Source organism: Ornithorhynchus anatinus, chromosome 1 (genome assembly GCF_004115215.2).
Source record: "Ornithorhynchus anatinus isolate Pmale09 chromosome 1, mOrnAna1.pri.v4, whole genome shotgun sequence".
Taxonomy (NCBI): domain Eukaryota; kingdom Metazoa; phylum Chordata; class Mammalia; order Monotremata; family Ornithorhynchidae; genus Ornithorhynchus; species Ornithorhynchus anatinus.
Genome location: NC_041728.1, coordinates 22553192 through 22568408, shown reverse-complemented (window position 1 = coordinate 22568408; position 15217 = coordinate 22553192). Strand labels below are relative to the sequence as shown.

Here is a 15217-nt window from a genome sequence, read left to right as displayed (position 1 = left end):
GGTGAGCGTGGCCCGGGGAACTGCTCAATGCCTCCATGTGATGTCTGCCGCGGGTACCGGTTTCACAGGATCCAGAGACCCGAAAAGGAGTCGGTGAGCCTTTGGTTTGGCCTGAAGCTAGAGGTCACATTGGCTTTTTCCCCATCTTGGACACTTCCCCAATGACAGGCTGGCCTTCCTGATTTGGCTTTCAATCTTCTTTTGCAATCTTTCGATCTCTTTGCCTATTGACGCATCACTGCTCAGGACCTAAAAAGCAGAAGTCTAAAGAGTACTAAGTTTCTGATGAACTTTGGCTGTGTTTATGGTTTTCCCGGTACGGGCTGGTATATTATCTCGGTCGACCTCAAGCTTATCATCAACCCAGAGGTGTGGGAGGAATCTACAAAACGTTCCTGCCTCTAGACCTTTGAGGATGCTCATTGTTGAGGAAGCCCTCATGAAGCTGACTCTCTAAACAGTGAAAAAGTGTTGATGATGCTTCTTACAGTCACTGGACATGCTGCAAAAGATCTAGCCCACGCTACTCTGAAGTGCCATTGTGATTTGGGGGACATATAATTAGTTCTATTCTTTAGTAACTGGTCCAGGAGGAAACCCAGGTCACTTAAGAGAACCTACCTGGAAATCCTGCTTCAAGAGTTCATTTTGATTCAAACACTACTAGTTGATACTTCCGGGGGTAATGAGGTCTCATCACACCCTTGGATATCAAAGCAGTCCGGTGCTGCCTTTGGTCTTGTTTATGGGAACCCAAATCTGCCCTGTGACTCAACTACTAGATCCTGGGGATGATTTCCTTCAGCCTTTACTTTGCCTCGAATCTGACATGATAGTATGGTCAGAAACAAAATTCAACTGCAAAACTTACTAGATGCTATTTTAAGGCTTTGATGGGAATGGTTTTGATTTCTAAGGCAACCTTGCATTGAAGTTAACAAATCTACACACAGTAACTTCAATGATTTGTTCTCCAAAAACCAATTTCAAACCTGATTATTTAATACTTTTCCACTGTCCTACTGTTTTATTCCAAGGAAGAGGCCTAGAAATGTTTTATTCAAAACGAGAGGCCAGTTTTCAGTTATTCCTCAACTCTTCTAAGAAAAATTGTCCATTTGTAAGTACGACTGGATATGATTAAAGGAATAAAACTACTTGCACAATAAAAATGTAATGCAAAGAACCATCAAGACACAAAAGATAAACCATCTATTAAAAACTTCAAACTTACTAGGTGAATTCCGGTTCGTTTGCACCTGGAGGTGAAATGAAAAATAAAGTGGCAAGTGTTTAGTGAAACGGTGGTTGGAAATGGACACAAACACTAGGTTTAATATATGAGAGCTTTCTTTGGGAATTTAAAGTTACTGTAAACTTAACAGGTAATTTTGCAAAACCAAAGAAGTACATTATTCAAATATACAAAGGAAGAAAAATTTATTTGAGGTGAGAAGATCAGGATCATATTGAAAACTGACAATTTAAAATCAGAAGGCTAAGGAACTTACTGCTAATAAAATAAAATCTGAGGGATTGATATTAACACACTATGGGTTTTGGGGGGCAAAACACTGAGGTACGCCATTTCATATATTTTGCCAAGAATTGAACGTAAGGATCAATATTCAAAAAGTGATTCCATGTTTTAAATTTATCAGTATATGTAAGGGAAAAAAAAAGAATCTGTACTTACCGGACTGTGCCTCTAATGTCATGTGGAGGAAAGAAGGAAAAAAGAATGTAACTAGTGCTTTCCTAGAAATTTAAAACACAACACTTTTCTCCACTCTATTACCAATTTCTATTATTCATTCATTCAATCATATTTATTGAGTGCTTACTGTATGCAGAGCACCATACTAAGCACTTGCAAAGTATAATATAGCAGTAGAGACAATCCCTGTCCACAACGGGCTCACAGTCTACACCCTTCATAGATAAACTAAAATGAGAATCCTTATCCCTGATACCAAAAATGTTTTTCCTAGCTATTTAAATCCAGTCCTAATCTAACACCACTGTATGTACATTTCCAAATAGTTGTGGACCACGAGAGCTCACTTAAATTACTTCTCTCTCTTTCCAAGCAGTGTAGTAGTACATCCTGCAAGCTAATTAATAGATAGAAAGATACATTTGGGAGGGTGGGGGGGAGATGAGGGGAAGATGTAGAGGAAGGGGAGGACACAATGTCCGTGTTTGATTTCTTCAGGACATTCGTTTTGAATTTCTGCAAGAATTGGTTAACTGGGTTACAAGGAACCACTCACAACTGTGATGGGTTCACTGGACGTTTTAGTGGGGTTCCCCCCACACCATGTGAAAGGAAAAAAAAACTGGATCAGGGAAGGCAGCCAATATATACAGATTTTTTTTTCTTGTTAAAAATAATGCGATACCAAAGAACCCCAGAAAAATCAAATAATTTTAAAATTTGTTTTATGACCAACTTTACTTCATTTCCAGTTTAAATGGAAATAGTCTAATTCACTTTTAATCATGACCAAATTAGGAGTTTTATATATTTAAATAAAAATAATTAATCTCCACTTTCCTTAAAAGGGAATAAAATAATGTTTTTCCTTGATTCATCCTACACTTTGATTGTGAACCCCAAGAAGGACAGGGACCATGTTTAATTCCCAGCTGTATATTTTCTCCCAGCTCTGCACCCAGTAAGCGCTTGATAAATGCTATTACTACTACTTCTATACCTGCAATTAAACAAGACAACAAAAATGGTTTATAAGATATTTTAAATTCCCTCCAAAAAAAGTATAATGGCTAATGGCCTCATTTTTTACTACAAAAATGTCTGGACATAACGTGACTCACGGATATTGCTGGAGAGAGAGTTATATTTCCTATCGATACTTTTAATTCATCCAAAGATGGCATGTTATGATGAGAATTGTTTGGATGCATAGGTTTGATTTCGATGCGGAACTTCTTTGGTTCTTCATCTTCAGAATCAGAATCACTGCTTGAATAGAAATGGTTCTCTTTGGTATGTTTGTGTCTATTAAGGAAAAGCATTCTTTGACCTGGTTTTCCTGGGGTGCCAGCTCTGCCCAAGGAAAAGTACAGTTCCCAAAGGGGAATAAGGAAGTTCATAATACAGCACAAACAACATGGGAATTAAGCTATTCAGTTCTTTTACAATGTGGGTTGTCCTTACCCATTATAGATGGACTGATTTTAGGCAATTATGGAAGGTTCTTTCCAGAGTGGGTGTTTGTCTGGCTACAGCGCAAAGCAGTGTCTGTAATGTCTTCCCAGCAACACTGGGCCCAGGCCAGGGTGTGAGTACCGATACCAAATTTTCTATTATGCGAGGTTCTTCAGGAACTTGACCCCAAATTACAGAAGACATGACTGTAATAATAATGTTGGTATTTGTTAAGCGCTTACTATGTGCCGAGCACTGTTCTAAGCGCTGGGGTAGACACAAGGGAATCAGGTTGTCCCACGAGAGGCTCACAGTCTTAATCCCCATTTCACAGATGAGGTAACTGAGGCACCGAGAAGTTAAGTGACTTGCCCAAAGTCACACAGCTGACAAATGGCCGAGCCGGGATATGAACCCATAACCTCTGACTCCAAAGCCCGTGCTCTTTCCACTGAGCCACGCTGCTTCTCTAAGAGAGGAAAAGAACATCTACGCATTCCTACCTCACCTCTTGCCAGAGAATTGGGCAGTCAACTCAAATGACACAAATGAAAAGACAAATATGTAATTGTTAATGGAAACCAAAAGGAAAAGAACAAGGAGAGGAAAAAAAAACAAAAAGCAAAAAAACAGTGAGATCTTCCATTGCTTGATCTAGGATAGAAACACACCCACAGTTGGTTTTTACATTCATCACTCTTTCCTTATAACCATGGTACCGCCATCCTTAATTGAATCACTCCACAGAAGATGAAAGGATATCATTCTGATTTGTTTCTGGTTTAATGCTATATCCTTCCTCGTCAACATCAGGAATGTTCTAGAAGAAGCACATGAATTTACTGTAATGACATTTAAAACATCTCAACTTTAAAATTCAACAATGCAGATTTACTTGAAATTATATTACTTAGGAATAAATCCATTAGTGGAATTCTGCTGTCAGATTAAAGTCAGTGATACAGGGCATGAAAATTATGGTGCTCTGCTATTGGACTGTTATTTAAAATCATGGTCCATGCTTCAGGAGTCTGACAGATAAGATTACTAAGGAATGGAACATGGAAAGAACATCACATTATTTCAGGGCAAGAATCAGCAAATGCCAACAGGTCTGCAATCTCTGTGTGTTATTTATTCACGTTCTTTTTTTTCCTCAGCATATAGAGTTTCTCATTTAAACTGGGGACAAATAACTCTCTGAAAACAAAATAGTGCTCCAACTAGTTTCACAATGTTCTAAAAAGCAATTAAATAGCACACAAGAGTGCTGTTTCAACTTGGGTGTAGAAATTCTTCCTCCTCTGATGCAGCATCATTTCACTGCTTCCAAATATGAGCAAACTAAAGAAAATAAAGTTTTAAAAAACTGAAAACCTAAAAAACGCTGGACAAAAAAAGGTCCAAGCAGCATAGTCTGCAAAATATTAGATGAGGCTTACGAGGAAATTAATAAGCAGAATGGGAGTGCCATAATTTTGAATCAGATATCACTAGAGATTGTGAATATTTAACTCACTTTTCAGAGGTAGTACTGTCAAAATAAATGATGTTTAAAGGCACAGGTTTTTTAAAAAATACTTCCTAAACACAGATTTTTGTTTAGGGTATAGGCTCAGGTGAATCTTTAGCATCTCAAAATAACAAAGATGTAGTGGAATATGGAAATAATAGAAAAAAAAACTACTTCAATCCCTTCACACACTATGCCCTTTAGACGTCTCAGAAAATGCGACAAAAACTTTTTTTTTGAACACCACGAAGTAGAAGCACCAGTTAGGCATTCAGACTGAGTTTTTGGTTTCCACTGGTCTGACTACTTAACAAGAGTAAAAGTGGTGAGAAAATGGAATAATAAAGTTTGAGAGTCTCAAGTGTTTCCAAGTAATGGTCAAAAACTTAAACTTAAGCCTTTAACTTTAATGCAAAAGGGCACTGGCGGACTGGAGAAGCAAAATGCCAACTCTCGGGTCCGAGTCATTGGCTGGTTTACGGAAACCCAATCTCGGGGGCTGTACTCCGGGCTAGGAAGAGTGCAAAGTGACAGGGCCAGGCCAGATTCTTATAGGACCAAGGCAGCTCTGGAGATCCTTGAGCTAGACTGTAAATTCCTTGCGGTCAGGGATTGTGCCTACTTGTACCCTCCAGAGTAGCACTCAATCAGTACCACTGACTGAATAACTGATAATGGTGAGTTACAGATGCCCTGGTTTTCTTCAAACCCCGCCACAGGCCCCCATCTTGCCTTACCAAAACTCAGGGAAACCCAGAATCTGCCCAGAACTCCTGGGTCCTTCATTCCTGTAACTCCCTCCCCCTCTTCAAATGCCACCTCTGCCAGAAGGCCTTCTCTGATTCATTCTTTTTCTTCCCAAGTCCTATGCTTCCAACCACCTCAGCATTTTTGCCTCACTTCTACACTGCACTGAGGCATTCACAGCTACCCGTAGCACTCCTGAACATGTAGATTTATATACTCTACTATTTAAGTACTTACCCACCACATATCAATCACATCCTCTAACTATGCACTCTCCCAATGCTTAGTACAGTGCTCTGTACACATTAGGCACTCAAAAAATAATGCCGATGGACTGAGAACCATTTATCAAATAGCCAGAACAACCTAAAAAGGTGGCTTTGTAATAGGTCAAATAATAAGCATTGTGGACCAGTTATTCATCCATTCATTCAATTCATGCAATTGTATTTACTGAACACTAACTGTGGGCACAGCACTATACCAAGCTCTTGAAAAGTACAATTCAGCAACAAATAGAGACCATCCCTGCCCACAACGGGCTCACAGTCTAGAAGGGACCAAGATAGTGGCCAATGGTGTTGACACCAGCACATGTGCAGACTCAGCGCTTAGAACAGTGCTCGGCACATAGTAAGCGATTAACAAATTCCATTATTATTATTACTTAATCCAGGGGGTAGGGTACAGTCAGCTCTCCTATGACATGTTTACGCAGCACATTTTGGATAGAAAGCTCTTGTTGAATTATGGGACATTAGTCCAAATTAAGGAACATTATTTGTTCTTCCTGGATAGAACAGGATGCAATTTCAGAAGGAATGTTTAGTGCATGTGGGTAGCATCAGCTGTGGCATGGAAGTAATGTGAGTTTTCCTTAACATTTCCTCAAGTTTTCCTCAGTGTACCTTGTTAGGAATGCAACCCCTGCATTATCAGAGTACTGAGTGTACTATGAATTCAATTCTGTAATTAGATATTGCATTCTTGCATTATGAGCTTTAACCCTGAGTGGTTGGCTCTAACTCCTGGTTCCTTTCTGGAAATTAAAGAAAGATTTTCCTTCCATAAAACTGCACCAGTCTAAATTTCACTTGTTCCAGGAACAAGACTAAGTTTCAATTGTTCTCAAATCAACCTTGACCATGCTTTAAAGAAGGGCTAATGAAATATGGCAACTGACTAGACAGATAAGGAACAAAAAACTGGAGATGATGTATACTGCCGTATAACACTAGAGGCCCAGTGACTCATAATTCGTGCTTTACACACCTGTCAAAACCAGTCAATCAATCACATTTATATATTGCCATGCTACTCCTGAGTAACAGACATGACAAGTAACCCGAAGTGTTTACCCACAGAGTAAACATTTGTTTTATACAAGCAGTCCCATCTTTCCATAAAATATGGCAACTCTTGGCACCAATGAAGAGGGTTCATAGTACCCCAACCTCGAGCTTGGCTTTCTGGACTCTGTGCTGCTGCGTTCCACTTTGCCCGTTCCACAAAAATTACTGCCTCCCGTGCTCTCATCTCTCACTCTGTGCACTCCCATCTCTGCCTAGGTATTTACCGAGCACTTACTATGGGCAGAGCACTGTATTGAGAGCTTGGGAGAGTACAATACAATGGAGTTGGTAAAGCAACTCAAGGAACAGAGCATTTCGTTCATTCAATTGTATTTATTAAGCGCTTACCGTGTGCAGAGCACTGTAATAAGCGCTTGGGAAATGTACCAGACAGCAATAAACAGTGACATTCCCTGTCCACAATGAACTCACAGTTGTGTACACCTCTTGACCTTTAGGTTTCATGAATATCGTTTGTGTATTTGAGTATGATCCTTGAAAACCGAGGCTGGGCCGTTTACTCTTTCTGTGGCTTTTTAGTGTCTGGCTCTGCTGAAGCTGGCACAAGTTACATGCGACTGAAGCAAATGCATGCCTGATTCATTCAACCCCGAGAATAAGACTCACCAGAACCAAGGCCTGGGATCTGTTAACAATTCACCCTTAGTGTGAATACTATGTCCCCATTAACCCAACTTTCAATGAGCAGAGCTCATTTTAATAAACAGGAGTTTAGTCGCCTGTCAAAAATTCCTTGGAAATGAAGTTCTCTAGCCAAGAATATTTTCAACATAATATAAAACTAATGGACCAAAATTGGATTTGCATCAACCATATCCTTTACAAATATAGGACTTCAGGAATTTGACACAAGCTTCTAAATAGTAGTGGGGCAGTTTTTAAAAATGAAAATTACATTAGGATTCCTCTGCACAGCCGACTTTGTAAAGTGACTTCTACTTTTCTATTACCAGCAGTTCAAACTGCCCTAACCCAGTAAAAATGCAGAACAAAAGGGAGGATGTAAACACGCTTGGAAATAGGTCATAAAATCCAAGAGCTAAAATCACTCCCATAAGCCAACAGCAAAACAGGCTAATCTCAAAAAATATAAACCCCACTAAAATGAAATATACCTGTTTCCAAAAGCAAACAGGTAGGCTTTTTCAAAGAATGCCCTTTGGAGGCAGCAGATAAAGATCTGAATCCCAGCCAATCCTCACTGTTTTCTTGAAAAACACTCATTAATTCAGAGGGCTCTGGTTAATTTTGTGATACTGCTTAAAAGACACAAATGGATTACTGGCTGCAGCATGACACAATGTATACGTTACTAAATGCACATCACTTCAGACATTCTTCTAATACTCAAAGTACCAGATTTACTATGTAAAATCTAAAAAGGGCAAACCAAGCTTCACAAATAAATGCCCTAGACAGTTGATCCTAGTTTAAAATGCATGATGACTACAGTATCTGAAAGAAATGTGTCAGACACATTTAGTTGGATTTTTCCATTAATTATTAAACCAGGGTACCAAAACAAGCAAGTCAGAAGGTAAACACTGAAAGTCAAACCCAGTTATGGTTCACTTCAATGAATTTCACCCTAGAGCTGTCAAGGGCTATTATTTCCATTAAAGACTAGATAATTCTAGGGTTAATTCTTGATTTTTTTTTCCTGTAAATTTACCCCCAAATGATGATATTTTTAGTTCAGAGTTTCCAGCAATTAGGCTACAATAACTAAACAAGAGGTAAAGTAATACCTGTTTTTTAATGAATTAAATCATGCAGTCTTCTTAAATAAAACCCTTTGAGCACCTATGATTATTACACTGCAATTCTGTTAGGGTTGATAGACTGAAGGACAAATATGTTTAGGAATGTAGGAGGATATTTGGGAAAACAGGAATGGAAATGCATACATATTAGCAAGAAGAGCGGTAAGAGAATTTAGGATTTTTGTCACCTTCGTTGAACCTTTAAAAATTAAAAAAAAAAAGACTTTTGAAAAATATCTGCCAGCAGAAAATACTTGAGGCATTATGTAAATTTACCCTCCTATTGGTGCCCCAGGGAGGTCCATTTGAACTCTTGAATTATATATTATAAAAGGTTTAAACAACAAAGAAAAATACCCTCACAACTGATCTAAACAGAAAAGTATTCATTTTACTCTCAAAACTAGAAACTTCAATTATAAAATATTGCAGTCCGTCTTGCATCTGACAGCAATGAAAACACTAAATTGTGATTAAACTAAGGGGTGTTCAGCAGAAAGTATTAGCAGCAATCTACCAATTAACAAAAGTCCTGGAGGTCACTGCCCTCATGAAGACCAATCCATTAAATTTCCAAAATATGATCTAAACATTTAAAAAGTGAAATAACTTTCCAGAAGGCAGGTAGCAGAACTTCACATTTAACTGGGACATTATCTCTGTGTGTCTTACAGGAACATATATATGGATAAAAAACATCCTGTGTAAAAAAAAATTGGTTATAGTTAAATCTTTCAACACAGCCAACACTTAAATTGCCATAATAGGGTTTGTACTTTGCAAGAGAAAAGGGTAACAGGCTCCATCCTACGATTAATATTATCTGAGTTGGAATTAAATCTACTTACAACTGAATCTGCATCTGGACATTCCCTATTGAAAAAAGAAAAAAATAGTGTTTTAATAAAATGAAACATTTCAGAGCAATATGGTTTCAGTGGTGACACCAACTCATCTTCAGCTGAACTTTATATCACTTAAACTGAATGCTATTACTTATTTAATGGTTACCACTGTAGTTTTAAAGAAATCAACTTTTGCGGTTATGTTCTGGAAAACAAACGTCTAAATTAAATGTTACATTAAAAAGTCAGACAACAATCTGGTTAACTCCAACTTTTTACAAAAGCAAAAATTTAAGCAAGTGTTCACCTAAATTTTAAAAAAAACAACCTGAATTTTTTTGTTCTCTGGATTCTAATGGCCTTTGTATTTTTTAAAATTAATCAGTTTTAAAATGGACAAATTTTCCAGCTGTCAGTGCTGATGACATATAGCTATGTATTAGCCGTTCTAATTGACTTGCCAAAAAGAAAATGCTGATATTCTTAAACTATGGTATTCTTCGATCTTGGACTAATGTTTCTCAAAGGTACTTTTCAATCCTGACTTTGAAATGTCACTAGCAATCTACCAAGTGGACATTCACAAACCACAAAGTTGTACTATGTCCTGGATTAAGAATTACCCTCAGCTGTTTAAATAGATGCTTAGGGATTAGAAGCAGCCAGATGAAACTGTGCCATTCAGGAACAAGCCATATTAAAAAGCTATTTTTCAATCAGTGGCATTTATTGAGCGTTACTTTAGGCAGAGGGATGTACTGGACACTTGGAAGAGTACAAGACTCAGGGTGGGCAGGGAATGTGTCTATTTATTGTTGTACTGCACTCTCCCCAGAGCTTCGTACAATGCTCTGGACACGGTAAGCACTCAATAAACACCACCGACTGAATGAATGAATAATAGAATTGGTAAAAATTCCTAAGTGACACTGGTTCCCCAAACTATAACTTGGTTGGCAAAAGTGACCTATGGCACTAATTTGGTGGATTGGTTAAAAAAAAGAAAGACCGAATAATTAAATATCAGGTTTCATCCAGAGGCAGATAAAATAACTATGATCTGAAAACAACCACTCTTCTAAAAGAAAGAATTTGGGTAACTTGTTTTTCATCTGTCAAGTACCTGTTTCTGTGTTAAAGCAATTGCAAAAGGCACCAAGCTCTACTAATGGAATAGTAAATAAAATGGTTAATCGGCAAATCGATGAATTCAGTGAAGGGAAAAGAATGGGCCGGGAAAAAAGGAAAGGAAAAGAAATCAATGTATCGCTCCCTAGTGGCCCAGAAGCGGCAGAGATTACCTTGAGGGGAAGTAATATCTAGCTACTTCTGATAGCCGAAAGGTGGTTGAGTTTGATGTGATCTTGAAGGATGAGATATATAAAGGGAAAGGGGAAAAGGAACGGAGAGCATAGAGAACATAATTGCAAATAAGATAACACAAGCACTTGCTTTACTCCCCTAAGAGGGTACGGGACAAGGAGACCCAAATTCCAAGAACTAGTACCATTCTAAAAGATCACTTCCTCTGTGGCTTTTAACAAGTTCGCTTCTACCTGCCTGTCTGGTCACAGATCCTGAACCCAACTCTCTTTGGAGACGCAGCTAAGGCCGGCTTCAGACATCTGTTGCCCTGCAGCTGCGAGAAATCTGCCACCCCTTCCCACTCTACACAACGTCATTTGTTGTTGGACTGCAAGCGTATGCAGGGTCTTTATGAAGGCGTAGGAAGCTTGTTTAGAGTTAGTGGATTCTCCCATCCAAGGGACCGTCTGACCTTGATCCTGGTTCTAGGGTTGCTGTCCGCCCCCAGGCCCTGGTCCCACAGACACCGCCTCCAGGACCACCCCTTCACCCATTTACCATGTGAAGTCGTCTCCAGAGAGAGGGGAAAAAAAACTACCTCATCTGTGCCCCAGGGTGGCAAGAGCAGCAATAGGTCAGCTATGGCCCTGCAGTATCCAGCAATTCCCTGGGCTCCACTGCCCATAGGGCACCCTCTGCCACACCCAGGCCGACCCAGGATCAAGTGGCTCAAAGAATCCCCACCCCAGGATTCAATTTGAGGAGAACCCCTCTGTGAACCTTCAGGAAAAGTGCAAACATCAATTCCAGAAGAAGGCTGGAACAGACCTGGCACCCAAAGGCTCTTCATATGGGCCCCAGGCTTCCCTGGGAGAGTGAGTGGAGGCTTAGAGCTCTGCCTTGCATATATGGAGGGAAGACAATCTCCTTCAGAGAAATAGGAGAAAAGTTTTGGCCAATACTTTCAAGAACACTTGAAAAATGACTGCAAAATGTAATTTTATACTTCAAACAAAATCCCTCCTGTCTAAAGTCAGTCTTTTAACTGAGAATCTGTGTAATAAACTTCAGCCGTACCTGAATATTTCAGGTTGATAAATTCCTCAAATTAAAGGCAAGAAAAAGTTGGGGTACATTTTTAAATCACTTACACAGATTCTGCATCTTTGTCCTTCTTAATTATGCCTGGCAAACCAAAGGTTTTTCTTTTCCTTGGTTTTATTCCTAGGGAAAAAAATATTTGTCATTATTAAATGAAGACAGATATACATTGCTGATTGCTACAAATGTGTTAAATTTATGACCATATTTTGCATCATAGCAGAAAAATTATGCTGTCACCTCCTAGCTGTTACATTTTGGAGGAAAGGAAAATAAAGTTTATACCAATTGCCAAAGCCACAGACGATATAAGGCACATAAATGTCATTTGTATGAACATGGATTTTAACTTCTATTGTACTGACCCAAGCACTTAGAAGTGTTCAGCAGACAGTAAGTGCTCAACACATGCAATTAGTTTTTCTAAAACGAATACTCTGCCACTCAATTTTTTTTATGGTATTTGTTAAGCGCTTACTATGTGTCAAGCACTGTCACTGGGATAGGTACGTATTGTATCCCCATTTTGGAGTTGAGGAAAGTGAGGCAGAGAGCAGTTAGGTGACTTGCCCAAAGTGACACAGCAGGCAAGTGGCGGAGCCAGGATTAAAACCAGGTCCTCTGGCTCCCTTTAGGCCATGCTGCTTCCCATCAACTCAATTCTATTTAATATTTCCACTTTTTATGATGCAGGAAAGAGTTTTCTGTACTCTTTCTAATTTCTCATTTTAAGGTTACAATAGGGTGCGGGACCCACTTCTTCTCTCACCTTATAATCAAGTACACATGAGCTAAACTCACCAAATATCCCCTAAAATCTGCCAGGATCCAGGACTTCTCTAACTATAAACTAGCTTTTAGGCAAGTAATCTGTGAATGAAGGGAACTTATTATAATGATTACAACAGGTATCACCCGTGGGCAAGAAGAAATGTAATCATCTTGCCTATCTGCCTTATGCCCCTATACCCACCAAAAAGAGGCATCAGACCACTGGCAGGACGTGTTGACAAAATTAGCCATAGGGGACACAGGCTACCCAAGAGGCTTCTTTTCAACCTACCTGTGGGTGATTGTTCACAAACACTATGAATAGGGAAGCAGGAAATGAGGGGAGAACAGTAAAGTCTCCATAGAAATGGGGTTGGTCTGGCCGCTCCGCCACTGTTTCAGGCAGCCAGAAAAAGAAGGCACTGATTTCTGCGTGGCACTCACCACTGGCAAACCCAAGAGGCGTTCGTGGGCCCCGGATTGGGTCATAATGGACTTTCCTGCAATTATCCCCATGCTTATAATGGTGCTCTTTGTGGACTGTAACTGGGTAATAAATGCTAGTAAATAAAATACATAAAAGCACTCTTTACCACTTGCCTTTGATTTTGGATGGTCTTCTAACAGGACCTAGCATCTTGTGGAGAGGTGAATTACCTGTTGCTCCTGTGCTGGTTGGTACGATTCTAAAGTTGGGCCTTAGCTTTAGGGACAGGAAATTTCCTGAACCATCGGAAATGCCCATTTGCACATCCAACTAGAACTAGAACTCACCTTCAACTGCGCTGGCAGTGTTGCATTCTTCAAATTCAATAAGACCTGCAAAAAAAGAAAGATACATGAAGCTCTCCTTGAGTGGATCTCTGTGATGCCTCTACTCAAGGAGAGGAATAATCCCTCTGCTGATTGCTGACTACCAAGCTGGTTGGCCTCTGTGTGTGTGTGTGGTGGTGGTGGTGGTGGGGGGAGGGCGGCAGGGTTTTCTAACAGGTATCTGTTATATTCCGGTGCTTGAGACTGCTTCACAATGTCTTTAAACTGTTTATTCCATCTTTATTAACAATTGCAATAATGGCATTTGAGCTGAATGCTACATGCCCTGACCAAAGTGCTTGGGAAAGTACAACAGGCTTAAGTGACCCACTCCCTGCCCTCAAGGGAGCTTATGTGTTCTATTTAGCAGCTGCCAGGGGATCATGCAATCACCATTCTTCTCACACGTCCTGCTCCGCAAAGCTGCACTGACTCAATGTGGGCGAGCTTACTGCACCCCAGAACCTCACCGATGGTATTCTTGTCCTGGCTTGGTTTTCTGTCAGCAGACATTGGTTCTGATTCTGGCTCCTCCAGCTCCAAATGCTTGTGGTGAGAAATTGGGCAAGTCGCTTAACTTCTCTGGGGCCTCAGTTTTCTCCCTCTAAAATGGGGATTACATATCGGTTTCCCCTCTCAGAATGAGCCTCATGTGGGACTGGGGTTGTGTCAGATCTGATTATCTCATATCTGCTCTGCCACTTGGCACAGGGCTAAGTGATACATTAACAAAAAGAGCTTAACAAAACTACAATTATCACTATTTTCTTCAGACGCTGTCAGCCTAGAGCACTGTGCTAATTCAATGAGATGATTCAGTCGTTTCATTTGCATTCCTTCTTGAACACGTGCCTTTGGAGCACAGCTGTCAGTGCACAGCACTTCCTGGATGCCTGTTTCCCAGACTTTTGATGATGATCCTTGACTGCTGAGAGGGAAGAATTCCCCAGTCGACTGAAAGCCTATTCTGATTCCTACTACAAGGTTCTTTATTGTATTCTCAAGCATGGTGGCATAAGGCTAGTTGAAAAAATTAGTTGGAATTGGAATTCCTCTAGACTGTAAGCTCTCATTTTGGGCAAGGGAATGTGTCCTTCAACTCTGTTGAGCTGTACTCTCCTAAGCATTTAGTTCAGTGTTCTGTATACATTAAGCACTCAATAAACACCACTGATGATGAATAGGATTGGACATACTTTACTCCAATAATGATGGAGCAAGGTTCAGCCAGGATTCCTTCACCTCTATTCTGTCAACTAACTATACATACAAATACTGTAATTACAAGTCACCTGCTAAAACGAGAACTATAAACTTAGAATAAGTGTCTAGAACACACACCTAACCATTAGGTGAGTATACAACTGGATGAAACGTTTACAACTCCAGTTAGAACCTCTTCTGCTTTTCCATTTGTGTCTCTGGCTGTTCCTTCTTAGTCTTTTTCACCAGTTCTCCTTCTGGCCCCCAACTCCCAAACTGGGAGTGTCCCTCAGGGTTCAGTTCTTGGGTCCCCTTCAGTTCTTAATCTACACTCACGATCCTGGGGAGCTCATTCCCCCTCACGGCTTCAACTACAACCTCCATATAGATGCCTCCAAAATCCCCCTCACTAGCCCCGACCTCTCCTTCTCTGCAATCTCACATTTTTCTAAGCAGTTTTGCATCTCTCTCACACCTCAAGCCCAATGTGTCCAAGACCGAATACCACCAACCTTCTCATCTCTCAAGCCCAGAACCACAGACGACCATCGTCAAAACCCATCTGAAATCACAACTCCTCCTCCAGGGGGCCTTACAAATTGATCTCTCTT

At 40.0% G+C, this 15217-nt stretch overlaps 1 protein-coding gene across 3 annotated transcripts in view; it reads right to left on the bottom strand.

Annotated features, from left to right (window-relative positions):
* The window catches only part of FCHO2 (FCH and mu domain containing endocytic adaptor 2), a 93619-nt gene that overhangs the window by 25151 nt on the left and 53251 nt on the right, over positions 1-15217 (bottom strand). For all 3 annotated transcript variants that reach the window (XM_029052323.2, XM_029052330.2, XM_029052340.2), the window contains exons 9-15: positions 13365-13409; positions 11870-11942; positions 9417-9441; positions 3935-3992; positions 2839-3014; positions 1697-1708; positions 1235-1259 (exon numbers count right to left, since the gene is read on the bottom strand). In XM_029052323.2, coding sequence (XP_028908156.1) covers positions 1235-1259; positions 1697-1708; positions 2839-3014; positions 3935-3992; positions 9417-9441; positions 11870-11942; positions 13365-13409 — 414 coding nt within the window. The remainder of the gene's footprint in view (positions 1-1234; positions 1260-1696; positions 1709-2838; positions 3015-3934; positions 3993-9416; positions 9442-11869; positions 11943-13364; positions 13410-15217) is intronic.